The following is a 27,593-nucleotide window of genomic DNA, read 5'->3' as shown; positions in this document are numbered from 1 at the left end:
CGAAGGAGACGGCGAGCGGCTCGGACCCGCCCGTCGCAGCGGCGGCCGGCCAGCGGCGGCCGCGGCGCTCGCCCGCGCTCGCGCCCCATGGGGTCACAGGTAAGCGAGCGAGCGGCGCCGGCTCATTGTCCGCGCGGCGGGGCCGGCGCATCGCGGCGGGGCCGGGGCCGGGGTCGGGGGCGACTCGCCGCGATCGGGGGGCGCGCTGCAGCCGCCCCGCCCCACTGGGGCGCTCTCCGGGCGGTGACCGAGCGCGCCCTGCCCGCCGCGCAGCCCCGCTCCGCTGGGCACCGGTGGCCACCCCACCCCACCCCACCCTGCCGGACCGGAGCTCCGGCTCCCCGCGGGCTCCCGAGCGCGGGGGCGCGGCGGGGCGCGGCCGGCTGGCCAGCTAGCTGGGGGGGGGGGTGTCTCCCTTCGCTTGGAGATGGAGCTGCTGGAGGCGACGGCGCTGCGCCTCCCTCTGCCCCGCGCCCCTCGGCGCCTGCCGCGGCCGCCGCGCTCCCGCCCCCGTCACCTCCGAAAGGGGAATTTTCCAGCTGGTAATTTCTGCTGCGTCAACGCCCGGCCCGGGGAGCCAAGCCCGGGGGCGTCCCCGGCGCCCCCCGCCCGCCTGCCCGCGCGCCCCGAGCCGGCCACCTCCCCTCTGTCTCCGGCGCGCCCCCCTCGCCAAACCTCGGAGCGTTCCCGGGGACCCGCCCGCGCGCCGACTTTGCCAAGAGTCGCAACTGCGGGCCGTGGGCGCGGGCGGCTCCCCACAACGCCCCTCGGGGCCTCGAGGGATGGCATCGTCTCCCCCACACTCCCCCCACGTCTCCATCTTAATCACCGGCCGAGCCCCAAGCCCCGCACCCGGGGCGCGCGGGGCGCGCGTGGAGAGAGCGGAGTCCGGCGCGAGCCACCGTCACTCGCTCTTTGTCTCTCGGCCCATGGAACGTGTCATTCGGTCCCCCCCACCCCGGGGTGGCCTTGCTCGCCGGCGGGGTGACCACTGCATCCCGGTGGCGAATGGGGAATTTCCAGCCGGGGCCCCCCAAGGGCTGCGCAACTCCCCCACGAGCGCACGCGTCCTTTGTGGGTTCGGACGGACGGACCGATCGCGCGCCATGGGGGGTCCCCGACGCCCGAGCATCGGGAACGAAAACGGGGATAGAAAGTTTGGCGGAGGTTCCCTTCCCGGGCGCCTCCTGTCCAAGCGCGCCGCGGACGCGCAGGTTGGCACCGGCTCTTTGTTGCCAGAAAGGCCGAGCCGGGTGCCCGCGGCGACACCTGTGCGCCCCGCGCCTGCGTGCGTCCCGCTCGCTCGCTCGCTCGCTCGCTCGCTAAGCGCTGTCCGCTGTCGCCGGGGATGGAAAGGGACTTGTGGATTCATTCCCCAGCGGGGCGCGCAAGACGGAACGCACGCCCGCTGCGTTCTGTCGCCGAGAAAACCCCATTCCTTTTGGGTTTTTTGAACTGAACCAGAGCAGCCCAAGCTGCTGGTGAGGCTGGCTGGCTTAGGCACAACTTTCCCCGAGCTTTGCAAGAGAACTTGGACTCCAGACTCCTCTAGGAGGGTTCCTAAGAGGCCCCTCTTGGCCCACTTAGAAGCACAGTGGGCAGCGCGCACCGTGGTTACTAGCCCAGGTCTCTCCGCCTCGGCCTCTCCAGCTCTGTTTAGTGTTGCTGCTGTGCTGATCCATCATCCACTCCCTCCCTCCCCGCAGGCCACCTGTGGCCCTGCCCTTGGGAGCACCACAGCACCTGATTCCTTTCTTCAGTTCAGGGCCGGGTGGCTCAGAGCCCAGCGACACTCGCCATCACGTGGGCATGGAAGGGGGTGACCCTTGGAGGTGGTGGCCAGGCCTCCACCAGGGCTCTGCAGAAAGCTCCCGTGGCAGAACTAGGATGCAGTCAGTGCCACGGGTGACCTCCCAGCGCCGTCCGTGGGGGGCTTTGCGGATGAAGGAAACTGGGCCACCGTGTATGTCCCGTGGCCTGTTTCTGGGACAGCAGCTGTCTCTCCTCTGTGCTGTCAGGTCTCTGCGGCTGGCCTGGGAGAGAAGAAACCAGCGCACTGGAACTTTCTGGGCCAGGCGCCCTCCAGACTCTGTTGATGAGAAGAATAGAAGGAAAGTCCACAATGGGTGCAGTGCCCTTCTAGCTCTCTCTCACTCCATGCCCTGTGTCCGCACCATGGTCCAACCTCACTACTGTCTCCTGGACCTAGGACATCCGTTGAGTGTGCAGGTATAAGGTGATACCCAGGGAGGGGGTCCTTGTGACCTGCTATTCCAGCTGGCTTTGATGACCCTCCCCAGAGACTGACCCCAGTCCTGCCAGTGGTAGATGCGGGTGCTGGACGTCTTGGGCATGCATATCTTGAGCTCTTCTTGATACTGGGGTTTCTGTTTCAACCTGGCTGTGATGGTGACCCATGGGGGGGGTCATAGTATATGGGTCACAGTAGGGGTCACCTCAATGGTGCCCTCACATCTATGTCTTGTGAGGGGAGCTGTAGACAGAGTAATGACCTTCCCAAACCAGGAGACTGTTCTGTGCTCTGAAAGCTACCCTTTTTTTCATTTGAGAGCCACACCTAGTGATGCCCAGGGATACCATAGGTGGCCCCCACCCCCAACCTCTCTCTCTTGGCCCCGCAAGGCTTGTGCAAAAGGAGAAAACAGGCCAGCCCGTGAGGGTCCACCCAGGCGTGGTCAGGCGGAACTTTGGCTTGGAATTGTTGGTCTCTCTGGAGAGACGGGCGCGCACTCCCCTCCCAGCATTTGCCACGTAGAGACCACAGCTGTGAGGGCAGGGCGTGCCTCAGTGGCTCCCAGGCTGGGGACAGCTCCCAAGTGGGTGACAAGCCATTGCCCGGTGAGAGGTGCAGGTCTCTGATCCCCACTTCTTGGCCCTGTTGTTGGCCCCATGTGGGGCTATAGCAGTGCTTCTCAATTATTTTCTGTCATGCCCCCCTAGGAAGAAGAAAACATTTTTCTCGCCCCCCCCCATGACTGTAAATAGACATACAGAGACATAAACACGGGGCTTAGCTTGTTATGACAGTGTTTGCTGAGCTCAAACCCGCCTCCCTTTACAGAGCCTCGTGCCCTCCCTGGGGGGCGTGCCCCACTATTTGAGAAGCACTGGGCTATAGGGAGCGTGCGTATTAGTGGCACAGGATATGGGACTCCAGGGCACTGTGGGGAAGGGTCCTCCTTGCCTAGGGGCACCCACAGGATGCAGCTTCCTGGCCCCTCCCTGGGGCAGGAGCTGCGTGCAGCTGGCTCAGGCCTTTCTCTCCCTGCCCTTCCCGCCTCTCTCCTTCCTCTGACCTATAGTTCACCACCCACAGGACTTTTGTTTGTTTTGGGGGTGATGGGCTACACCCAGTAGTTCTCAGGGGTTACACCTGACTCTGCGCTTAGGGGATCCTATGGGATACTGGGGATCGAACCCAGTTTTGTTGTATGCAAGGCAAGTGCCCTCCCCACTGTGCTATCACTCTGGCCCTGGACAGGACCTTTTGCTACCAGGAGAAGCCTTGGCAGTGGGTTCCAGCATTTGGGTGCCAAGCACACAGCAAATTATTGCATTGGGGCCTGCCGAACCCTCCTTAGTGGTGTGGGACCCTGGAGACTAGGGCTTGACCTCTGACCTGTGCTGGGGACAGGGCCACCCGAAACAGCAGGCACTGTGGCACCTAGAGTCAGGTTTAGACCCTACATAAGACAGGCACCTCTGGGGCCGGGCGGTGGCACTAAAGGTAAGGTGCCTGCCTTGCCTACGCTAGCCTTGGACGGACTGCGGTTCGATCCCCCGGTGTCCCATATGGTCCCCCAAGCCAGGAGCAACTTCTGAGCACATAGTCAGGAGTAACCCCTGAGCGTTACCAGGTGTGGCCCAAAAACCAAAAAAAAAAAAAAAAAAAAAACAGGCACCTCTGCCCTCACTTCTCCCACTGCCTCTGCATCCCAGGGTGATGGCTTTGGGGGACCCAGGCCAGTGCCTGCATACACAGTCCCCTGGCAGATTAGAAGGCAGTAACCCCTGAGTTCCCAGCTGGGAGCAGACACCAGCAATGCTGAGTGTGACCTTAAAGCAAATAGACTACTTGGAACCTTAGCAATGGTACAACAGGGAGGGCGTTTTGCCTTGCATGCGGCCAACCTGATTTCTTCCCCCGAACCTGTCAGGAGTCATTTCTGAGCACAGAGTCAGGGGGTAGCCTCTGAGCACCACTGGGTGTACCCCCCATTTTTTTTAAAAGCAAATAGGGGCTAGAGAGATAGCACAGTGGTGTTTGCCTTGCAAGCAGCCGACCCAGGACCTAAGGTGGTTGTTTCGAATCCCGGCATCCCATATGGTCCCCCGTGCCTGCCAGGAGCTATTTCTAAGCAGATAGCCAGGAGTAATCCCTGAGCAATGCCGGGTGTGGCCCAAAAACCAAAAAATAAAAAAAGCAAATAGAGGGGCTGGAGTGATAGCACAGTGGCAGGGCATTTGGCCAGGATGGACCTAGGTTTGATCCCTGGCATCCCATATGGTCTTCCGAGCCTGCCAGGAGCGATTTCTGAGTGCAGAGCCAGGAGTAATTCCTGAGCGCTGCCGGGTGTGGCCCAAAAACCAAAAATAAAAGGCAAATAGAACATGAGTGCTGGGGCCTTGGTTCTTGGGGAAGAGGACAGCGTGTGTGACCACTGGCCTTACAGACACATTCTCAAAGCCTCTGGTGAGTGCTGCTGGCCTGGGCAGGGGTGGGGGCCAGTGGGAGGACTGCCAGCAAGCTCCAGGCAGGGCTGCTGGGCTCAGAGGGAAACATGGCCCCTGGGAGTGGGAGCAGGTGGAGTTGGTATCCTGGTATCCTGGGGACGTGGGAGGGAGACAGGCGTGCAGAGGAAGCGCCGACCTTGTTGATTAGGAGACCTGGTTCCCAAGCACCAGCACTCCATGCTCCAGAGCAAGCAGGTCAGAAGCTGGGCAGTCAAACCTGGGAGAATGGAACAGGGTGTGTTCTTAGAACTGGGGCTGGTGCGGTGGTGCAGTGGTAGGATGTTTGCCTTGCATGCGGCTGACCCAGGACAAACCCGGCTTTGATCCTCTGGCATCCCATATTGTCCCCCAAGTCAGGAGCAATGTTTTTTTGTTTTTTGTTTTTTTTGGTTTTTGGGTCACACCCGGCAGTGCTCAGGGGTTACTCCTGGCTGTCTGCTCAGAAATAGCTCCTGGCAGGCACGGGGGACCATATGGGACACCGGGATCCGAACCAACCACCTTTGGTCCTGGATTGGCTGCTTGCAAAGCAAACACCACTGTGCTATCTCTCCAGGCCCGACAAAGCAGTTTTTAAGTGGAAATTCCTTAGGAAGTAAGTGAAGAGAGAAAGAGGAATAAATGTTCAAGAGAGAACATAGGCCACTCCAGAAACAAGTGAGACACATGTTCAAGGAAGAAAAGGGGCTTGAGGAGCAAGAGTAGCTTTTTTTTTTTTCGATTAAATTTAGAGGCTTCAGAGATAGTACAAGAGGCAGGAGGCTTGCCTTATGAGCAGCTGGCCCCGGTTCAAGTCACTGGCCCCACATTTGCTCCCCAAGAACTGACAGCGGTCACTCCAGAACAGAGAGCCAGGAATAGGCGCTGAGCTCTGTGGGTATGCTCCCCCCAAAAAAGAAAAAAGAGAATTAAACTCAGATCTAATACCCCCCTCATCTCATGCCCACGGTGCTGGTTTGTCTGTTTTTCTCTCTTCTCTCTCTCATACCCACAGTGCTCAAGTTTATCTGTCTGTCAGTCTGTCTGTGTGTCTGTCTGCTCTTCCATCTTCTCTCTCAGACCCGTGGTGTTCAAGTCTGTCTGTCTGTCTCTCTCTCTCCTCTTCTCTCCCTCTTAAACCCATAGTGCTCAAGTTTGTCTGTCTGTCTCTCTTCTCTCTCTCATACCCATGGTGCTCAAGTTTGTCTGTCTGTCTGTCTGTTTGTCTGTCTGTTTCTCTTCTCTCTCTCATACCCACAGTGCTTAAGTCTATTCCCAGCTCAATGCTTGGGGCTAGTCGCACCTGTACCCTAGGTGCAGGATGCACCTTTCAGCCCACAGAGCGTCTCTGCAGCCCCCTAGCTCTTGGGTTGATCCATGGACCCATTCGGATCCTCAGGCTGTGTCATGTGGGGTGCAAGAAGACATGCTGGGAGCAATAATTCCTTAATTCCTTATTCCCTCTTGCTGGGTCTGGCCTGAGGGGAAGGGAAGCTCCCCCTCCCCCCTGTTCTCTCGAAAGCTTGCACCCGTGGGTGAGGAGCTTGCCCTGGGCACAACCCCAGAAAAACCAGAGTGGGTAAGTGGTGGGGGCTCCTCTCTGTCTGTCTCAGCTCTGCCCACAGGTGGCGCTGTGCTGCTGCCCATGTGTCCCCATCCTCACATCTTCACCTGTGACAGACAAGCTGTGTCCTGTCTCCTGAGAAGTCCCAAGTCAGGGTCACTCCAGATACCTGGCAGGGAGCTGATGTCTCCTCAGAAGTCAGCTGCCTCTACATTCAGGGCTCTCCCATGATTGTCAGTTTGCACCCATGACAGGTTTTTGTTTGTTTGTTTGTTTATTGCCACACCCAGTGGTGCTCAGGGCTGACTCCTGGCTCTGCATTCAGAAATCACTCCTGGCAGACTCAGGGGCCATATGGAATGCTGGAGATTGAACCGGGGTAGACTTTGTGCAAGGCAAGCATCCTCCCTTTGTGCTATTGCTCTGCTCCTTTGTTGGGTTTTCTCACTGAAAAATCTAGATTTTTCTAGTCTTTTCTTTTTATTCCGTTTGTTTTGTTTTTAGGCTACATTTGGGATGCTCAAGGGCTGCTCAAGGATTGCTCCTGGCAGTGCTCGGGGACCGTTTGCTGCTGGTATTGGAACCTGGATCTCCTGCCTGCCAACTCTGTCTGGGTTAGATCCAACCCAGAGTCTGTTCCCATGTCTGTCCTTTTTTTTTGGGGGGGGGGTTGGTTTTGGGCCACACCCGGCAGCACTCAGGGGTTACTTCTGGCTCTACACTCAGAAACCTTTCCTGGCAGATTTGGGGGACCATATGGGATGCCAGGGATCAAACCTGGGTCAGTTTTGGATGAGCCACGGGCAAGGCAAACACCCTATTGCTGTGTTATCACTCTGGCCTTCTATTTTTTTTTTCCTTTAATTTTGGTTTTTGGGCCACTGCAAGGTTTCTTCGCCGTTATCTTGGCTGGGTATTTGTGAATCCAAAAACAGTCCCCAGAATGAGAAATTACTTCCCATCCCCTTGTCCCCTTTCGGGGGAAGACCTTGGTAATATTTATCCGCAGCAAGTAATAATCCACACAGACAAGAACGATAGGGTTTAAAAGATAGGGCAAGGAGAGCCAGAGAATCCTCCTGCAGCCAGCAGCTTTTCACAGAAGGACCCCTCACTCCTGTCCCTCAAGCTATTTATTGCCAACTCCACAGCGCCCCACCTGGAAGGGTTAGGTGGGGCAAAAGTCACAGAACAATCCTAAGGAAACACTTTTATATACAATTCCAAGAATCATCTTATGGAAACTTTTTCATATGCTACAGGCCACACTCTCAGCACTTGGGTTATTCAGGGATGTCATGATCAAATCCGTGTTGGCCACATATAAGGCAAATGCCCTCCTTACTGCTGTTGCTCTGGCCCAAAATTTAAGATAATTTTAAAGTAGAGCGATGTGTAAGTAAAAGAGAAAGCCTAGGAGCAATATTGGGGCGAGAAATGGAACATTCCGTGTGCCCCTTCCTGCTCAGAGCCTGGCCATTTTAAGAGTGCTTTTCCTGCCTTCGCTGGTTCCTGCATTGGTGTCCGAGTGCTTGACCACCGTGTCAGGCCTGTGCAAGCCGCAGTGGAGCTCCTGCTGGTGCCCATGTCAAGGTCAGATCCAGGCTGTGGGGACTATGGGGGCTTCACTATTTGGTTTATTTATTTATTTTTGCTGGTTTTGGAGTCACACCCAGTGACACTTGGGTTCCTCCTGGCTCTGTGCTCAGAAATTGCATCTGGCAGGCTCGGGGGACCATATGGATGCTAGGAATCGAACCCAGGTCCCTCCTAGGTTGGCTGCAGGCAAGGCAAATGCCCTACTGCTATGCTATCACTCAGGCCCCAGCCTGTTCTCGTTCTCTCTCTCTCTCTCTCTCTCTCTCTCTCTCTCTCTCTCTCTCTCTCTCTCTCTCTCTCTCTCTCTCTCTCTCTGTTTGTTTTTGGGTCACACCCAGGAGCGCTCAGGGGTTATTCCTGGCTCTATGCTCAGAAATCACTCCAGGCAGGCTCAGGGGACCATATGGGATGCTGGGATTCGAACCACCGTCCTTCTGCATGCAAGGCAAACGCCTTACCTCCATGCTATCTCTCTAGCCCCAGCCTGTTCTCTCTGAATAGACACAAGAAACTCATTCTCACTTCAGAAACAGGAAGGTCTCAGATGTTCCCCAAGAGCCTCCAAGGTGCCCCCGACGTCCAAATGATCCATCACAGATGGAAAATATCGCTTCCCAACAGACACTGTGCTGTGAAATATGAAAATGGTTAAGCTGAGAGTGTCAGCAGAGCAAGCTAGCCCTGTCGCTAGAGTTAGGTTCACAGTTAGGTTTGATCTGCCCAGGCCCCGGGTCAGAAAGGAAAGGTTTTATAATCTGCAAACACACCCACAGTTTCAGATAAACAAAGAGTGGGAAAAATTCTGTCCTCAACAGCCCTCATAGAAAATGTCAGTATCCAGGGCTGGAACGATAGCACAGCAGGTAGGGTGTGTTTGTCTTGCACATGACCAATGTAGGCTTAATCCCCACCATCCCATATGGTCCCCCATGCCTGCCAGGAGTGATTTCTGAGCGAAGAGACAGGAGTAATCCTTCAGTGCCACTGGGTGTGGCCCCAACACAAAATAGAGCAAAAAAAATGTCAGTATCCTATAGTTTGGGGAGACCAGCTTTTTCTTTTCTTTTTTTTTTTCTTTTTTTTTTTTTGGTTTTTGGGCCACACCCTGTGACGCTCAGGGGTTACTCCTGGCTATGCGCTCAGAAGTTGCTCCTGGCTTCTTAGGGGACCATATGGAACGCCGGGGGATCGAACCGCGATCCGTCCTAGGCTAGCGCAGGCAAGGCAGGCACCTTACCTCCAGCGCCACCGCCCGCCGCCCGGCCCCAGAGACCAGCTTTTTCTTTGTTTTAGGAGCACATCTGCTCTGGCCCCTTTCTTAGACTTCTACTTTTTTTTTTTTTTTTTTGGTTTTTTGGGCCACACCCTGTGACGCTCAGGGGTTACTCCTGGCTATGCGCTCAGAAGTTGCTCCTGGCTTCTTGGGGGACCATATGGGACGCCGGGGGATCGAACCGCGGTCCGTCCTAGGCTAGCGCAGGCAAGGCAGGCACCTTACCTCCAGCGCCACCGCCCGGCCCCTCTACTTTTTTTTTTTTTTTTAATTTTTGCTTTTGGGCCACACCCAGCAGTGCTCAGGGCTTTGCACTCAGAAACCCGTCCTGGCAGGCTCAAGGAACCATATGAGATGCTAGGGATTGAACCCGGGTTTGTCTCAAGTAGGCCGCATGCCCAAAAGCCCCTTCCTTAGACTTCTTTTTTTTTTTTTTTTTTTGGTGTTTTTTTTTTTTTTGGGTCACACCCGGCAGTGCTCAGGGGTTACTCCTGGCTCCATGCTCAGAAATTGCTCCTGGCAGGCACTGGGGACCATATGGGACGCCGGGATTTGAACCAATGACCTTCTGCATGAAAGGCAAACGTCTTACCTCCATTCTATCTCTCCGGCCCCTTGACTTCTTTTATGTTTTGTTTTGTTTTTGTTTTGGTAACACACATTGTGGCACTCAGGAGTTACACCTGGCTCTGAGCTCAGAAATTGCTCCTGACAGAGACAGGGACCATATGGGATGCTGGGGTTCGAAGCTCTGTCCGTCGTGGATTGGCTGTTTGAAAGGCAAACACCCTACCGCTGTGCTATCTCTCCGGCCCTACCTTAGACTTCTTTTTTAATTTTTTTTGTTTTTGTTTAAGGCCCTACCTTAGACTATGTTTTTCTTCTCTTTAGTTTTCGGGTCACACCCAGCAGTGCTCAGAAGTCACTCCTGGCAGGCTCGGGGGATCATATAGGATGTCGGGATTTGAACCACCATCCTTCTGCATGCAAGGCAAACTGCCTTACCTCCATGCTATCTCTCCGGCCCTACCTTAGACTTCTTTTTTAATTTTTTTTGTTTTTGGGTCACACCCAGCAGTGCTCAGGGATTACTCCTAGCTCTATGCTCAGAAATTGCCACTGACAGGCACGAGGGACCATATGGGACGCTGGGATTCGAACCATCGTCCTTCTGCATGGAAGGCAAACACCTTACCTCCATGCTATCTCGCCGGCCCCTACCTTAGACTTCTTAATGCACATAAATCATTAGAATAATTCTGCAAATGGAAAATGTCTTTAGAATACTCAGAATTGGGCCCGGAGAGATAGCACAGCGGCGTTTGCCTTGCAAGCAGCCGATCCAGGACCAAAAGGTTGGTTCGAATCCCGGTGTCCCATATGGTCCCCCGTGCCTGCCAGGAGCTATTTCTGAACAGACAGCCAGGAGTAACACTTGAGCATGGCCGGGTGTGGCCCAAAAACCAAAAACCAAAAAAAAAAAAAAAAAAGAATACTCAGAATTGGGGGCCGGGAAGGTGGCACTAGAGGTAAGGTGTCTGCCTTGCAAGGGCTAGAGTAGGACGGACCTCGGTTCGATCCCCCGGCGTCCCATATGGTCCCCCCAAGCCAGGAGCAACTTCTGAACACATAGCTAGGAGTAACCCCTGAGCTTGAGTCAAACGGGTGTGGCCCAAAAATCAAAAAAAAAAAAAAAAAGAATACTCAGAATTGAACAATTACTGGACTGAGGAATGACTTAGAAGGCTGAACGCAAATTTTGCTTGCAAGAGCTGCAAAGGATCCTCTGAGCACTATCAGGAGTGATCCCTAATAAGTGAGCTTGAAGAAGTACCTTAGGGTGTGGGCCCCAAACCGAACAGCAAATGGTGCCTGTATGCTGCCTGTATGCTCCGTAAGTGGCCACGCACTTGCTCTTAATGATGCTCTGAGTGTGGAAGAGGTCTGGTCTGCATTCACTTTTCTCTCCACAGTTTCTTCGAAGTGCTCCCATGTTTATTTTCGCTTTAACCAATTAAGATTCTATTCCCGGGACCGGAGCAATAGCACAGCAGGGAGGGCGTTGGCCTTAGCAACGGCTGACCCAGGTTTGCTCTCCAGCACCCCATAGGATCCCTTGAGCCCTGCCAGGAGTGCTCCTGAGCCCTGAGCAGCAGAGCCAGGAGCATGCCTTAAGCACCACCGGGTGTGGCCCAAAATCAATAAACAAAACAAAGCAAAGAAAAAAAAAAAAGATGCCATTTCCCCCTTTTTTGGGTGTGGACCATTTCCAGCTTCCAAACTCAGGGGCTACTCCTGGCAACTATGGAGATTAAGTAGATCTGTGCTCCCTCTTGCAGGGCTGTGCTCCCCTTTGAGCCATCGCTCCAATGTTTTATCCTTTCAGAATTTTGATTTCTGGGAAGCATTGTTTCGTAGGTATTTAAGAAGTTTAAAATATTCATACAAGGGGCCAGAGAGGTGGCGCTAGAGGTAGGGTGTCTGCCTTGCAAGCGCTAGCCAAGGAAGGACCACGGTTCGATCCCCCGGCGTCCCATATGGTCCCCCCAAGCCAGGGGCGATTTCTGAGTGCTTAGCCAGAGTAATCCCTGAGCATCAAATGGGTGTGGCCCAAAAAAAAAAACAAACAAAATATTCATACAAATTATGAAACAATACTTAAGTACCCCATCACCCAATGTAGCAAAGATGTCAAAACTGCAAATTTCATTTAGCTTTCTTAAAATCAAAGCGATGATAATAATGATATGAAAATTAGGGCCAGAGTGGTAATACAGTGGGTCGGGCATTTACTTTGCACACGGCTGTAGGTCTGGGTTTGATACCCGGCATTCCATATGGTCCCCTGAGCCTGCCAGGAGTAACTTCTGAGCACAGAGCCAGGCGTAACCCCTCAGCATCACCAGATGTGGCCCTCCTACCAAAAAGAAAAGCTATAGGGGCCAGAGTGGTAACACAGTGGTAGGCCATTTGCCTTGCACACAGCAGGCCCAGGACGGACATGGGTTTGATTCCTGACATTCCATATGGTCCCCCAAGCCAGGAGCGATTTCTGAGCTAAGAGCCAGGAGTAACTCCCCAAAAAGAAAAGATAGAAAACATGTAGAGGTTTATTTTAGTGAAGCAAGATTGTTTGTTTTTGGTTTTTGGGTCACACCCGTGGCGCTCAGGGGCTACTCCTGGCTATGCGCTCAGAAGTCGCTCCTGGCTTGGGGGACCATATGGGATGCCGGGGGATCGAACCGTGGTCCGTCCAAGGCTAGCACAGGCAAGGCAGGCACCTTACCTCTAGCGCCCCCGCCCGGCCCCCCACAAGATAGTTTTTAATGATCAAAATTCACATGGATGTAAGGGGAGAGGTAGAGAAGAATACATGTTTAAGAGAGAATATAGAGGGGCCCGGAGAGATAGCACAGCGATGTTTGCCTTGCAAGCAGCCGATCCAGGACCAAAGGTGGTTGGTTCAAATCCCAGTGTTCCATATGGTCCCCCGTGCCTGCCAGGAGCTATTTCTGAGCAGACAGCCAGGAGTAACCCCTGAGCACCGCCGGGTGTGGCCCAAAAACCAAAAAAAAAGAGAGAATATAGACTTGAAAGAGCAAGTCTAGTTCTTCTAATAACATTTATTTCCTGGGCATGTGTCTTAATTTACAGCCCCCAAAAGCTGGCTGATCTGTCCTTTGAGTGAAGGAAAGTTGAATTCTGTTTTTACTCATGTACCTTGGATCTTAAACCAATCTATTTTATTGTTTTTTTGTTAATTTTGGGCCTAACTCATTTGTACTTAGGGTTTCCCCTTGACTCTGAGCCCAGGGGTCATTTTTGGCAGGCTCCAGGGAACCATATGGGATGCTGGGGATCAAATTCAGGTCAGCTGCATGTACCATACCAGCTGTGCTGCTCTTGCCCCATATTAATCCAATCTAAAAGTTGAGAGAGAGGCACGAAGGGCAGGAGGGTGAGAGGGAAACTGGGGACATTAGTGGCAGGAAATATTTCTTTTCTTTTTTTTTTTTTGTTTTGTTTTGTTTTTTTTTTTTTGTTTTGTTTTTGTTTTTGGGCCACACCCGGTGACGCTCAGGGGTTACTCCTGGCTATGCACTCAGAAGTCGCTCCTGGCTTGGGGGACCATATGGGATGCCGGGGGATCGAACCGCGGTCCTTCCAAGGCTAGCACAGGTAAGGCAGGCACCTTACCTCCAGCGCCACCGCCCGGCCCAGCAGGAAATATTTCGTTCATGGGGGAAGGGTAGTATATAAGTCTGAAATGCAATTATGAACAACTTTGTGACCATGGTGTTTGAGAAAAGTAAAAAATGCAAATATAAAGAGATATAAATAAAGAGAGATAATAAGAAAAAATTTAAAAAGTGACTCTAGGGGCTGAAGTTGTGTTGCTAGCAGTAATGTGTCTGCCTTGCCCGCGCTTAGCCTAGGATGAACCACAGTTTGATTCCCTGGCGTCCTATATGGTCCCCTAAGCCAAGAGTGATTTTTTTTTTTTTTTGGTTTTTGGGTCACACCTGGCAGTGCTCAGGGGCTACTCCTGGCTCTATGCTCAGCAACTGCCCCCGGCAAGCTTGGGGGACTATATGGGATGTCGGGATTTGAACTGCCGACATTCTGCATGCAAGGCAAACGCCTTAACCTCCATGCTATCTCTCCGCCCCCCCCTTTTTTTAAAGAGTGATTTCTGAGTGCATAGCCAGGAGTAACCCCTGAGCGTCACTGGGTGTGGCCCAAAAAAACAAAACAAAACAAAAAAAGTGACTCTAGGAGCCAGAGAAATAGCACAGCGGTAGGGCATTTGTCTTGCATGCAGCTGACCCTGGACAGACCCGGGTTCGATCTCAGCATCCCATATGGTCCCCCAAGCCTGCCAGGAGCAATTTCTGAGTTCAGAGCCACGAGTAACTCCTGAGTGTCACCAGGTGTGGCCCCAAAACAAAACAAAGTAACTAGCAATTAGAGGGCCAGAGATAGCATAAGGTTAAGGCACTTATCTTCACATGACAGATCCTGGTTCAATCCCAGCACCCCATATGGTCCCCTAAGAACTGCCAGAAGTGCCGGGAGAAATTCCTCTCCAAACTCTTCACCCTGAGAAAGCAATTAATTTCTATTCCACAGTTGTTTTTGTTGTTGTTGTTATTTTCGGCCATACCCAGTGGCGCTCAAGGGTTACGCCTGGCTCTGCACTCAGGATTTACTCCTGGCAGGTTAGGTGGACCATTTGGGATGCTGGAGATCAAACTTGGGTTAGCCATGTACAACTCAAACACCCTCCCTGCTGTGCTATTGCTCCTGCCCTCCACATTTTCTTTCCCATCACTCACAACCTTCTGCCCAGTCCTTTACTGCACATTATGTCCTAGATATTTCATTCAATTTTGGTTTGACTTGGAGACAGAATATTCCTCCTGTTCTCTCAACCAAAATATCTCCATTCATGGTACCTTCTTTCATCTAGACTTGTCTAAAATTTTAAGTTACCCCAAGTCTCAGAGACCAGATGTTGCTAGAGATTTTGCCCCCTTCAGTCCCGGCAGCCACATTCACTTTCCTGAATGGCATTTGCACCAGTGATTCCTTTGGCCTCCATTCTAGCCCCAAACCTTGCTTTCATTCTGAACAACTGAACTGAATTGGGGGGAGGGCGCTCACCCAGTGGTGCTTGGGGGACCATAAGGGATGCCGGGGATCAAATCCGGGTCCGTTCCGGGTCGGCCATCAGCAGTGCAAATGCTTTACCACTGTATTATTGCTCTGGCCCCTACGCTTTAAACATTTTAATTGGCCAATAAATAACATCTTTACTGCTAAGCATTTGGGTCCGATATTCGAGCAATTCCATCAGAAGTAAAAAGAAAGTAGAGGAGATGGGTCAAGAAAGATAGTATGGCAGGGAAGGCACTTGGCCTTGCACGTACCCAAAGCAAGTTTGATTCCCTGGTCCCCTGAGCACCACTAGGAATGATCCCCACCAGGAGGACGCTCTGAGCATCCGAGTGTATCAAAAAACTGAAGAGAGAAAAATAGAAATGGACCTTCCAGCACCTTGTAGCCTTTCATTCAGGTGGGTGGTGTCTGTTTGAGGACCTAGGCACCTGGTCCCGAGAAGCCCTAGGGCCCACCCTGACCCCTGGTATCAAGAAGCCCTTGTCCCCACGAGCTTTCCCTTTATTCCCATGCCTTTCTTTCTCCCTCAGTTCAGAAGCCTCCGATAAGCCTCAGCCTGGGACAGAGGATGCTGCAGGGGTGATGCAGGGCAAGAGGGAGGGGAGCTGGCTGTTGTGTCTACATGCATGAATATGCATGTCTATTTGTGTCCCTTTGTATGTGTATTGGTGTGCATATGTGTGCCTATATTTGTGTGTGTTTTTTTTTGGGTGTTTTTGTTTGTTTTATTGGTTTTTGGGCCACATCCTATGCACTCAGAAATTGCTCCTGGCTTGGGGAACCATATGGGATGCCAGGGGATCAAACTCTACGGTCTGTCCTAGGTTAGCCACTTGCAAGGCAAACGCCTTACTGCTTGTGCCACTGCTCCAGCCCCTATTTGTGTGTTCTTATGTGTGTGTCCCCGTGTGTCTGTCTTCCTGTGTTCCCGGGTATACGTGTCTGTGTCCTAGTGTCTGTATGTGCATCCCTACATATTCTATGTCTTACTGATGGATGTGTGGGCGTTTTGTATGTGTCTCCATATATCTGTTTGCATGCATGTCCCATTTGTGAATGTGTGTTCCAAGTCTGCATGAATCTGAGTCTGTGCACATTCTCTTTATGCGTGTGCCTATGTTCACTGTTTCTTGGGTTCTGTGTGTGTGTGCCCATGTCTCTGCATGTGTGTGTCCTTTTCCTTCAGTGCTCCCACACCCGAGTCACGGAGGGTCAGAGCCCTTGGGATGACAGTCAAAACGACGGAATGGAGAAATTAGACACAGAGAACTTGATCCTGGGCCCCCTGCTGGTTCCAGGAAGGGTCTGTCCCCCGCCTGTCGGGGTTTCTAGCAACTTCTTCATTTATATCAACCTAGTAGGGTTGCTGGGAGGGCTTTTTTGCTCCCCGACCCCCCCTAGTACATCAGGCCCCTTACCGCACATGCTACCAGTCAGTCTTGCTGGGGCCCCTCACCATGACTTTCTGTTTTGTTTTGGGGCCACGCCCCTGCGGCAGCAGCTGGTGTTACAGCAGTGTCAGGGGTTACTCCTGGCTATGTACTTAGGATTCACTCCAGGTGGTGCTCAGGGGACACTCTAGGTCTAGGACATTGGGATTGATCACGCGTTGGCCACGTGCAAGGCAAGTGCCTTCCCCATTGTAATAGCTCTCTGGTTCACCTCACCATTGCCTTGAGTCAACCCGGAACATAGCAGGTCCTCAGCACACTTGGCCGGCTCCATTGCCCGCCTGCCTCTCTGGCCCTGTGGGGCTGTGATGCCCAGGGAAAGTTTCCCACTTTGACCCACCTTCACAGGCAGAGTTGCTGAAGGGTCTGAGTGTCCCCAGGACTCCTGGCCCACTGGGCTGTGCCGATCCCTGTGGCTCTTCATAATCTGGGTGACTCATTTCCTTATTTCTTTTTTTGCTTTTTGGATCACACCCGGCAGTGCTCAGGGGTCACTCCTGGCTCTATGCTCAGAAATCGCTCCTGGCAGGCTCAGGGGACCATATGGGATGCCGGGATTCGAACCACCGTCCTCCTGCATGCAAGGCAAACGCCCTGTTTCCATGCTATCTCTCCAGCCCAGGGTGACGCATTTCTTCTCAGGATTTCCTGAGGAAAGACAGTAGCCTATATCTCCAATGCTGCCATACCTTCCCCTTCTGTCGCAGGGATTCAGGTTTCCATCCCCACCCAGATGAATACATTGACGAGTAGGACCAGGTTCTTGGTAGACTTACCCCCGGGACTGCAGCACCGGCATGTGGTATATGGTGGGTCACAAACAGCACCGTCTGGCCCTGACCTCAGCCTCAGACCAAGAAAGAAAAGAGCTGAGGGTTCTGAGCCCCACAGGCTCATCTCTGGCAGAGGCTCCTTGGGGTCCCACCCTGTGAGCTGGTCACTCTGGGCTGGGTGACATCACTTTGCCCCTGAAATTGCGGAGACCCCAGGAATTATGTTGGTGTGGAGAACAGAATCCTGAGGGTTAGGGGAGCAGGGGCTTCATCCAGCTGTAGAGTGTGGTGGTGTGACAGGTACCAAGGTGTATGATGAGGTATACCAGGTGGGGTATAACTTGGCGGGGTGTACTGGAAGGTGTTATGTATGTAAACATTTCTATAAGATTATTATGTTGGATGGGCCGGGCGGTGGCGCTAGAGGTAAGGTGCCTGCCTTGCTTGCGCTAGCCTTGGATGGACCACGGTTCGATCCCCCGGCGTCCCATATGGTCCCCCAAGCCAGGAGCGACTTCTGAGCGCATAGCCAGGAGTAACCCCTGAGCGTCACCGGGTGTGACCCAAAAACCAAAAAAAAAACAAAAACAAAAACAAAACAAACAAAAAAAAAGATTATTATGTTGGGCCCGGAGAGATAGCACAGCGGCGTTTGCCTTGCAAGCAGCCGATCCAGGACCAAAGATGGTTGGTTCGAATCCCAGTGTCCCATATGGTCCCCCGTGCCTGCCAGGAGCTATTTCTGAGCAGACAGCCAGGAGAAACCCCTGAGCACCGCCAGGTGTGGCCCCAAAACCAAAAAGAAAAAAGATTATTATGTTACTGATCCTACCCTGATCAATAATTGTGCCCTACCCTAGGGTGTGACCTGGCATTCTGCTCCCACCCTAGGGTGGTCCCTGATTCTAATGTATAAAAGCAAGGGTCTGTGGAAGGCAGGGGCTTTTTTCCAGGGCTGATTCTGGGGCTTTTGGCTTCAGAATTCAGCCAGCCCCATCAAGGGCTGTTATGCAACAGGAGGGAAACACCAGGCCAGGTGTACCAGATGGAGGAGTGTATCAGGAGGAATCTACCGGACCATGTGTTACCAGACCAGGTGTGCCAGGAGGGGTTTAACCTGGTGGGGTATACTAGACCAGGTATACTATGTGGGGTGTACCAGGAAGGATATACCAGACTCTGTGCACCAACCAGGTGTACTATGTTGGGTATACCAGGATGGGCATAACCTGGTAGAGTATACCAGAACATGTATGCCAGGTGAGATGTACTGGGAGGGATATACCAGATCAGGTGTACCAGGAGGGATACATCAAATGTCTCTGTCCTTGTGGGTTCTGTCGCTGAGCTGTATTGCCCCATTTGGTGAAGTTTGGGGGTCACACCTGGCAATGCTCTGGGTCTGCTTCAAGCTGAGTGCTCGGGGCCATGTGGTGCTGAGGGTGGGCCCTGGGTCTGCCTCATATATGAGGCTTGTCCATATATGTCCAGTTGTGCTCTTTCCTGCTCCGTTTCTGGATTTTTCCATGTGCTTCTGTTGGCTTAGATTTGCTCCTTGACTGGTTATCGATGCATCCTCAAAGAGCTCCCAGAATGAGAAATTGATTCTCATTCCCCTAGGAAAGGGAAGCCATCTTGGTAATATTTATCTGTGGCAAATAATCCACTCAGACAGGAGGGTAAAAGGGCAAGAAGGTCAGATGCAGAATCCTTTGTCAAGTCTGCCAGCAACTCCAAAACTCCAGAGCTTGCCTTTAGCTGCCCCCAAAGACCCTGAGCAGGACACTCAACCACTATTTATTAGGCTCTCCACAGCGCCCCCACCTGGAAGGTGACAGGTGGGACAACAGGCAGAGATAAGGATTTTACAGAGAAATATTATAAACACTTCAGGCCATGAGAGTGCAAAGCTACGCCAAGTGCCAGCGGGTGTTTTCTTAGTTCTGGGTGTTGTTCCTGCTCCTAGTGGCCCTGCCTGTCCGTCTGCTCAGAATTCACTGAGCTCATGTGTTTCTCGGTGGTGGGCTTGTCCCCATGCTCCCGGCCTGCAGCATGGTGCTCCTGTCCACCCAACACTGTGTCGTGTGCACCCCGACACTTCCCATCCTGTCAACCCTCATCACTGCCCATCCCACGTTTAACCCCACGCTGCTGAGGGGTGGAGTGATAACACAGCAGTAGGGCATCTGCCTTAACGTTGCTGATCTGGATGGACCCGGGTTTGATCCCCAGCATCCCATATGTTCCCCTGAGCCTGCCAGGAGCGATTTCTGAGCTCAGATTCAGGAGTAACCCCTGAGCACCGCTGGGTATGACCCAAAAACCAAAATAAAACAAACCACACTGCCCATCCCATCCCACCCCACACTGCTCTCCCCTTCCTATCCACCCTTCCATTCCATCTTGTGCATCCCCTCACCCATCCTGTCTTGTGCACCCCACCGTGGCCCACTCTTTCCCACAGCTTGGTCTCTCCCGAGCCCTACTCACTCTCTCCTCTTCCCGCAGCGGCCCTAGGCCACCTCCCAGACTCCCGAATGCACAGCCACAGGGAAGATATGGAAATCGCGTCCCACTACCGGCAGCTGCTGCGAGAGCTGGACGAGCAGCGGCAGCATGGTGTCCTGTGCGATGCGTGCGTGGTGGTGGAGGGCAAGGTTTTCCGAGCACACAAGAACGTGCTGCTGGGGAGCAGCCGCTATTTCAAGACCCTCTACTGCCAGGTGCAGAAGACGTCCACGGAGCAGGCCACGGTCACCCACCTGGACATCGTCACGGCCCAGGGCTTCAAGGCCATCATCGACTTCATGTACTCGGCCCACCTGGCCCTCACCAGCAGGAATGTCATCGAGGTTATGTCGGCCGCCAGCTTCCTGCAGATGACCGACATCGTCCAGGCCTGTCACGACTTCATCAAGGCTGCCCTGGACATCAGCATCAAGCCCGACGCCTCGGACGAGCTCTCCGAATTCGAGATGGGCGCAGTGCCGGGCGGTGGCACCGACGCGCTCATCTCGGCCGTAATGGCCGGCAGGAGCATCTCCCCCTGGCTGGCTCGCCGCACCAGCCCCACCAACTCCTCGGGGGACTCGGCCATAGCCAGCTGCCACGAAGGTGGGAGCAGCTACGGGAAGGAGGACTCGGAGCCCAAGGCCGATGGCGCCGAGGACTTGGGTTCAGCTCAGGCCCTGTGGCCGGGTGACGTGGGCTGTGGGGCTCTGCCCATCAAAGAGGAACAGGTCTCGCCTGTGGCTCCTTACCAGGAGAGCGAGCTGCCCTGCACCAGGGATGCTGGTGCCCAGAACCCTTTCTCCGAGCAGGCTGGGGGCGACAGCTGGCAGCCCTCCGGCCGCCGGAAGAATCGGAAGAACAAGGAGACTGTGAGGCACATCACGCAGCAGGCAGATGATGACAGCCAGCCCAGTTCACCGGGGGTGCCCTCCTTCCTACCTGCCGCAGCCTGGTCCTTCAGCAGCCGCGACTCGGGTGAGCCTCTCCCTGGTTCTGGGCGTATGGGGGCACAGCCGGGCTCTTGGCACCATCATTTCTGGCAGTTCCACCCACTGCCTTCAGGACTGCCCCCACTTCCTCTGTATGTGGCTTCTCTGAGGCAGTGGGGGGGTGCAGCAGGAGCAGTGGGTTACCAGGACAAGCTCCCCCAGTGCCTGGTATGGGTGTGGAGCAGCCTTGGCACCAGCACTGCTCTGGTGACACCTGGTTTTCATTTTCTTCCCTGGTGATTCCGGGGCAGAAGCCAGGCCTCACAGGGCTCCAAGCTGTGCTCATGCCCTGGGTTAATGACTTGCAACAGTTCAGGCATGCAACTGTGAAACAAGGCACATGCATGCATGTGTGTGTGTGTGTGTGTGTGTGTGTGTGTGTGTCTGTGTCTGTGTCTGTGTGTGAGAGAGGGGGGTAGAGAGAGAGAGAGAGAGCAGCATTGGGACGCTGGTCTTTCATGTATTCAAGCATTCAGTCTGGGTTTCTTCCCCTGCGTTTTTTTCTCCCCTGCATTTCTTAGGGTCCCCAAGCCCTGCCAAGAGTGATTTCTTTATTTTTTCTAACCATATTTTACAATGTATTAAAAAAATGTATCACATAGTTGACATAGCTAATCATAATACATTTGTTTCTGAATAAGTCACAGCAAGGTTATTGGGGAAAATTTAAAAGAAAAATAAAATGAGGGCCCGGAGAGATAGCACAGCGGCGTTTGCCTTGCAAGCAGCCGATCCAGGACCAAAGGTGGTTGGTTCGAATCCCGGTGTCCCATATGGTCCCCCGTGCCTGCCAGGAGCTATTTCTGAGCAGACAGCCAGGAGTAACCCCTGAGCATCGCCGGGTGTGGCCCAAAAACAAAAACAAAAAAAAAAAAAAAAAGAAAAAGAAAATGAAAGAGAAAAGAAAGAAAAAGTACAGTAGCAGCTCACTTGTGAAAATTGTTGATCCCCAATAAAGTCATTGATGTAATGGCAGAGGTTTAGTAAGCTCTTGCTATATATCTAGTCTGTTTAATTGGGGTGCCTAGGAGTGATTTCTTTTTTGTGGGGCACACCCAGCAGTGCTCAGGGGTTACTTACTCCTGGCTCTGTACTCAGAAATCACCCCTGGTGGGCTCAGGGAGGACCATATGGGATGCCGGGATTCGAACCACTGTTCATCCTGGGTTGGCTGTGTGCAAGGCAAACACCTTACTGCTGTGCTATCTCTCCGGCCCCTTGGAGTGATTTTTTTTTTTTTATTTTTGGGTCACACCCGGCAGCGCTCAGGGGTTACTTCTGGCTCTATGCTCAGAAATCGCCCCTGGCAGGCACAGGGGACCATATGGAATGCCAGGATTAGAACCACCGTCCTTCTGCATGAAAGGCAAATGCTCTATCTCCATGCTATCTCTCCTGCCCCTTGGAGTGCTTTCTTAACATAAAGTGGGTAGTCAGCCCTGACTGACACAGCCCGCTGTGTGTGGCCCCAAAACAAACTGAAAGGATGACATGATGTGAAGGCACAGAACATACATCTCTACCCATGGTCCTCTCTATGATCCTGGTGCTGCCGTGGTCCTAGTCCCATGGAAACAGACAGAGCCCCTTTCTCTGCTGCCTGCATGTGAGTAGTTGCTTCTCCCCCAACCCTGCCTCTGGCACTAGTGTCCCTAAGTCTGAACTCCAGACCTGCCCCAAACAGTCCCAGAGGTGCCTGATGCAAGCCTGGCCCATGAGTCCTCATACGTGGCTCCAGGGAGCCACCTGCCTTCCCACCTGGGGCAGTGTGGTTCAGGGCTGGGCCCAGGGGGACAGATGGTCTGCCATAGAGAACGGGTAGGCCAGGCTGGGGGAGACCCCTCAGCGAGGATGTGTTCTGAGAGGGCCCTGGAAGATGAGCACTGAGCTGCTGGGGCAGGAGAGTCTTCCTGAGCATGCAGCGGGGACAGGAGCTGGACTTGGCCCTGGGTGGTCTCAGTCAAGACAGGAGCAGGAAGGAGCTGCCAGGTTCCCATTCACTTGCCTTTCACGGTCACGGTGACATCTATGAGTACCAAAGTCTAGGTGACTTCCAGGCTTGATGGAGGCAGTAGAGAAAAGGGGCTGAGCCAGGGCTGGGGATGGGGGTCCTCTTTAGTGGCAGGAGCAATGTCTCTGTGTGCTCAGTTACCTGCCCAGATCCTACACGGCTGTGGATGCTGTGGATGACCCTGCACAGGACTGGCTTCGGTGTGGCACCATGACATGGCCCGTGTGAGCCAGTGTGACCGCCATAGACTTGCCTTGCATAGGGGTAGCTGCCAAAATCATTGTCCCCAAGCAAAAGCTGGTGTGCACTGGTAATACTGCCTGCCCATCCGAGGTCCCAATTGTGCAAAGGCTTCTGGGCTGGAGGTCCAGCCAGCCTGTCACCATGGGAGGGACTGTGGGTCTGTGTCTCATGGTCCTGAGCTCTGGTCTTGCTGGGCAGCCAGAATCTGTGGCTGCGGGAGGCAGGGAAGGGGGACACACTCCTAGTCCGCAGCAGGTGGGTCTGGCGGAGCCCTGTGTGTTGCCATGGCAACCGTGAGCAATTTCACAGCCTGTTGGGGGTGTGGACCCTTACAAGCCCAGCACAGGCCTTGTGGCCGCTGTTGCCTTTCACCCCCATTTCCTCTGCAGACTTGTTTCGCCGCAGAGATCCCAATTCCTTGTTGCAGAGATCCCTGTGGCCAGAGACGGTCCTCTGGGGGCTAGAGGGAGCCAGACATGGGCTCCTGGGGGGACCTGACAAAGCACATTGCCCTGAGCTCTGGGGGGGCTCTGAGGGAGGCTGGCACAGGCATAGCCCAATGCAGGAGTGAGGTACAGGCACCTCTGAATTACCCTCGGTGCTATTCAGGGACCTTATGGGATGTTGGGGATTGAATCTGGGCCAGCCACGTGCTGTTCTGTTCTTTTTTTTTTTTTTTTTTTTGCTTTTTGCTTTTTTTGGGGGGAGGCCACACCCAGTGAAGTTCAGGGATTACTCCTGGCTATGCACTCAGAAATCGCTCCTGGAATGCCGGGGATCGAATCCCAGTCTGTCCTAGGTTAGTCTGGGCAAGGCAGACGCCTGACCTATGTGCCACTGCTCCACACCCCTCCCTTCTGTTCTATCTCTGCAGCCCAGGTTTTTTTTTGGGGGGTGGGGGGGGTGGGTGGGAATGGGACACATGACCCAGTTGTGCTGTAGAGTCACTAGGCTCAGTGTCCAGCCAGGGGAGTGCAGCTCATTGACTGCCGGAGCTCAGTATGTGGCCCATTTTTGGGGGGAGGCACACCTAGCAGCGCTCAGGGGTCACTCCTATCTCTGCTCAGGAATCCTTCTGACAGGCTTGGAGAAATCTATGGAATGCCGGGGATCGAACTTGAATCAGCCTGTGCAAGGCAAATGCCCTCCCCTCTGTGCTAGCACTCTGGCCCCTGTAGTCTTTTTTTTTTTGGGGGGGGGGCCACATCCGGCAATGCTCAGGGGTCACTCCTGGCTGTCTGCTCAGAAATAGCTCCTGGCAGGCACGGGGGACCATATGGGACACCGGGATTCGAACCAACCACCTTTGGTCCTGGATCGGCTGCTTGCAAGGCAAACGCCGCTGTGCTATCTCTCCGGGCCCAGTAGTCCATTTTTTTATTCCCCATCTCTGGCACCTTGTATGAACTTCGAGGTACCCCATAGTCCATTCACACACATGCACAACCTCCATCACCTCGATGCCCGGGGACCCAGGAGCCCTCACTTGCCAGCTCTCCTTCCTTCCAGAGTTCTCTGCCTGGATTTCCTCCTAGTCTGGCTTGTCCTGTGCTGGTCACTGACCCCCTGGCCCCTCCAAGGTCCTGGCTGGTTCCTCTCAGTGTGAACTGGACCATCTGTTCTTGGGTTCCTGTTCCAGGCTGAGCCAAGTCTTGGAGGGCTTTGGTGGTGCCCTGTTCTATGCCCTGTGGGGCCCAGGTGGGGCCCACCCCCCTGAATCCTCAGGCCTGCAGCCTGCAGTGACCTCTGGCTACCCATGTCTCCCCTCAGGTGCAGACTTGACTGTCCCTGAAGCTGGCGGCTCCGAGCGGCACGGGGACAGGGTTGACCTCTATCCCCACGCGGAGGAAAGTCTCCTGGGAGGGGACACCAGCTACCTGGGCCCCCCACTCACGCCTGACAAGGATGAAGTTCTGCAGCAGGCGGCTGCGGTAGCCAACCTGCGGGCGGCGCTCATGAGCAAGAACAGCCTGCTGTCTCTCAAGGCGGACGTCCTCGGCGAGGAGAGCTCACTGTTGCTGGAGTGCCTGCCTCGGGGTGCCCACTCCCTGTCCTGTAAGTGGTGGAGCCCAGGATGCCAGCGGTCAGGCAGCGGGAGGGACTGGGCGTGAGAGGAGAGGAATGTCTGCTTGTCCTGCTGGGCCTCGCAGGATACTGGCAATTGTGGGTGGGAGGGCAGGCTTGGGGTGTGTGTGTGTGTGTGTGTGTGTGTATGTGTGTATGTGTGTGTGTGTTTGTGTGTGTGTGTGTAGGTTTGTGTAGGTTTGTGTGTGTGTGTGTCTGTTTTTTTGTTTATTTTTGTTTCTGTTTTTTGAGTCACACCCAGCAGCGTTCAGGGGTTACTCCTGGCTCTGCGCTTAGAAATTGCCCCTAGCAGGCTTGGGGGACCATATGGGATGTCAGGAATTGATCCTTGGTTGGCTGAGTGCAAAGCAAATGCCTTACCACTGTGCTGTCGCTCTGGCCCCCCACATTCCCAGCTGGAGGGCAGCAGGCTCAGTCCAGTTCATCTTATTAAAACCTTTTGTTCCTGGGGCCGGAGAGATAGCATGGAAGTAAGGCATTTGCCTTGCATGCAGAAAGTTGGTGGTTCAAATCCCGGCATCCCATATGGTCCCCCTGAGCCTGCCAGGAGTGATTTCTGAGCATAGAACCAGGAGTGACCCCTGAGCGATGCCAGGTGTGACCCCAAAACCAAACTCAAAGAAAACAAAACAAAAACAAACAAAAAAAACCCCTTTTGTTCCTGAGGGTTTTGTTTTTGTTTTTGCTTTTGCTTTTTGGGCCTCACCAGTGACTCTCAGGGGATACTCCTGGCTATGCACTCAGAAATTGCTCCTGGCTTGGAGACCAATCATATGAGACACTTACGGATTGAACCAAGGTTCGTCCTAGGTTAGTCGCGTGCAAGGGAAATGCCCTACTGCTTGTGCCACCACCCCAGCCCCTCAGCCCAGTTCAGAGGCTGCCCCTGTTTTGCTTATGGCCACCCTTTTTTTTCTTTTTTGGTTTTTGGGTCATCCCGGCAGCGCTCAGGGGTTACTCCTGGCTCTATGCTAAGAAATCGCTCCTGGCAGGCTTGGAGGACCATATGGGATGCCGGGATTTGAACCACCATCCTTCTACATGCAAGGCAAACAAACGCCTTACCTCCATGCTATCTCTCTGGCCCTAAGCCACCCTTTTCTTAAGGGTCCCAGGAGCATGCAGGTGGGGAGTCCTGAGTAGTGGGTCCTGGGAGTGTTCAGGTGTAGGTTGAAGGGTCAGGGTGTTAGTAGTGGGAGGCAGGGACTTCCCAAGCCCCTGAACGAAGCTTTGAAACTGGGCACTTGGGAAATGAATCTTTTTTTGGTTTTCACTCTAGTTGGAAATAAGATAATTCTGGAGGCCAGAGTGCTATAGTGGATAGGGCATGTACCTTGCATATGGCCAACCCAGGTTCAATCCCTGGCATCCCATATAGGGTCCCCCGGGTATCACCAGGAATGATTTCTGAGCACAGAGCCAGGAGTAACCCCCTGAATGCCGCCGGGTGTGCCCCCTCCCAAATAAAGAAATAAAAATACTAGGAGGTGAGCAGTGAAGAACTGGATAAGTATTGCTGATAAGGCACTGACCTTGCACGTGCCAACCTGGGTAGACCTTGGCATCCCCAATGTCCCCTGTGCACCTCCAGGAGTGATCCTGAATCTATGGGGTTTTTTTAGTGGTCTGGGGGGGGGAGTGTCTGTGAGATCTTTGAGGTCTGTGGGGTTTGTGTGAGTCTATATGAGACTATGTGGGTCTGTGGCATCTATGTGGGCTCTGTGTGAGTCTTGCGACTGTGCGGGGGGATCTGTGGCATCCTCGAGGCTATAGGGAGGCCATGGGGTCTGTGGGTCTGTGGGGTGGGCTCTGATGGCCCCACCTGCTGCCTGCAGTGAATGAGTTCACGGTCATCAGGAAGAAGTTCAAGTGCCCGTACTGCAGCTTCTCGGCCATGCACCAGTGCATCCTCAAGCGTCACATGCGCTCCCACACGGGCGAGCGGCCCTACCCCTGCGACATCTGCGGCAAGAAGTTCACCAGGCGCGAGCACATGAAGCGCCACACACTGGTGAGCGGTGTGGTTGTGGGTGCGGGGCCCAAGGTGCAGGGTGAGGGGCATACGGAGCAGGGTTGGATGCAGGGGTGTGTGTGGGAGGGAGTGCTCAGGGGAAAGGCAGGGAGAGGATATACCTGCACCCTGGGGGAGCCACGTCACCCTGAGCCCCAGCCCCACTTGCAAAGCAAGTGCACAGGATGGGATGTGGCTGTCCTGCTGTCCCTCACTGGAAGCCACAGCTGCGGGTGTGGCTGCTCTGTCCACAACTGCCCCTGTCCCGCAGGTTCACAGCAAGGACAAGAAGTATGTCTGCAAGTTGTGCAGCCGTGCCTTCATGTCAGCCGCTAGCGTGGGCATCAAGCACGGCTCACGGCGCCATGGCGTGTGCACGGACTGTGCGGGCCGTGGCACCACGGGGCCCCTGGACGGACCTGGTGCCGGTGGTGGCTCCCCAGAGCTCTTTGCGGGAGACGGGCCCTACCTGGATGACCCTGAAGACACACGCGGGGATGGCGAGGAGGAGCTGGACGACGACGAGGATGAGGCCAAGTGGAAGGAGGACATGGGGCTGGTCCACGAGGATGCGCTGCTGGACAAGGACGAGGAGGACCTGGATGGGGGCCCCAAAGACCTGGCCTGGGTGTCTTAAAGCGTGAGAGTGCTTTGGCCCCTCTACCCAGCT

At 54.1% G+C, this 27,593-nt stretch overlaps 1 protein-coding gene across 1 annotated transcript; it reads left to right on the top strand.

Annotated features, from left to right (window-relative positions):
• ZBTB46 (zinc finger and BTB domain containing 46) lies at positions 1-27,593 on the top strand. Its single transcript, XM_049777285.1, has 5 exons — positions 1-99; positions 19,582-20,559; positions 24,598-24,882; positions 26,748-26,923; positions 27,195-27,593. Exons 2-5 carry the CDS (start codon positions 19,611-19,613, stop codon positions 27,558-27,560), a joined length of 1,776 nt encoding a protein of 591 aa, XP_049633242.1. The 5' UTR covers positions 1-99; positions 19,582-19,610; the 3' UTR covers positions 27,561-27,593.

The sequence above is a fragment of the Suncus etruscus genome, chromosome 7, assembly GCF_024139225.1.
Source record: "Suncus etruscus isolate mSunEtr1 chromosome 7, mSunEtr1.pri.cur, whole genome shotgun sequence".
Taxonomy (NCBI): Eukaryota; Metazoa; Chordata; class Mammalia; order Eulipotyphla; family Soricidae; genus Suncus; species Suncus etruscus.
The sequence above is the reverse complement of the archived record's forward strand: the minus strand, read 5'-3'. Positions and strand labels throughout refer to the sequence as shown.

Excerpts from the sequence above, each read along its gene's own strand:
- ZBTB46 (XM_049777285.1), top strand. The coding sequence starts at position 19,611 with ATGCACAGCCACAGGGAAGATATGGAAATCGCGTCCCACTACCGGCAG. Across the intron at positions 20,560-24,597 it reads CTTCAGCAGCCGCGACTCGG|GTGCAGACTTGACTGTCCCT; the intron begins GTGAGCCTCTCC and ends GTCTCCCCTCAG. Across the intron at positions 26,924-27,194 it reads ACATGAAGCGCCACACACTG|GTTCACAGCAAGGACAAGAA; the intron begins GTGAGCGGTGTG and ends CCTGTCCCGCAG.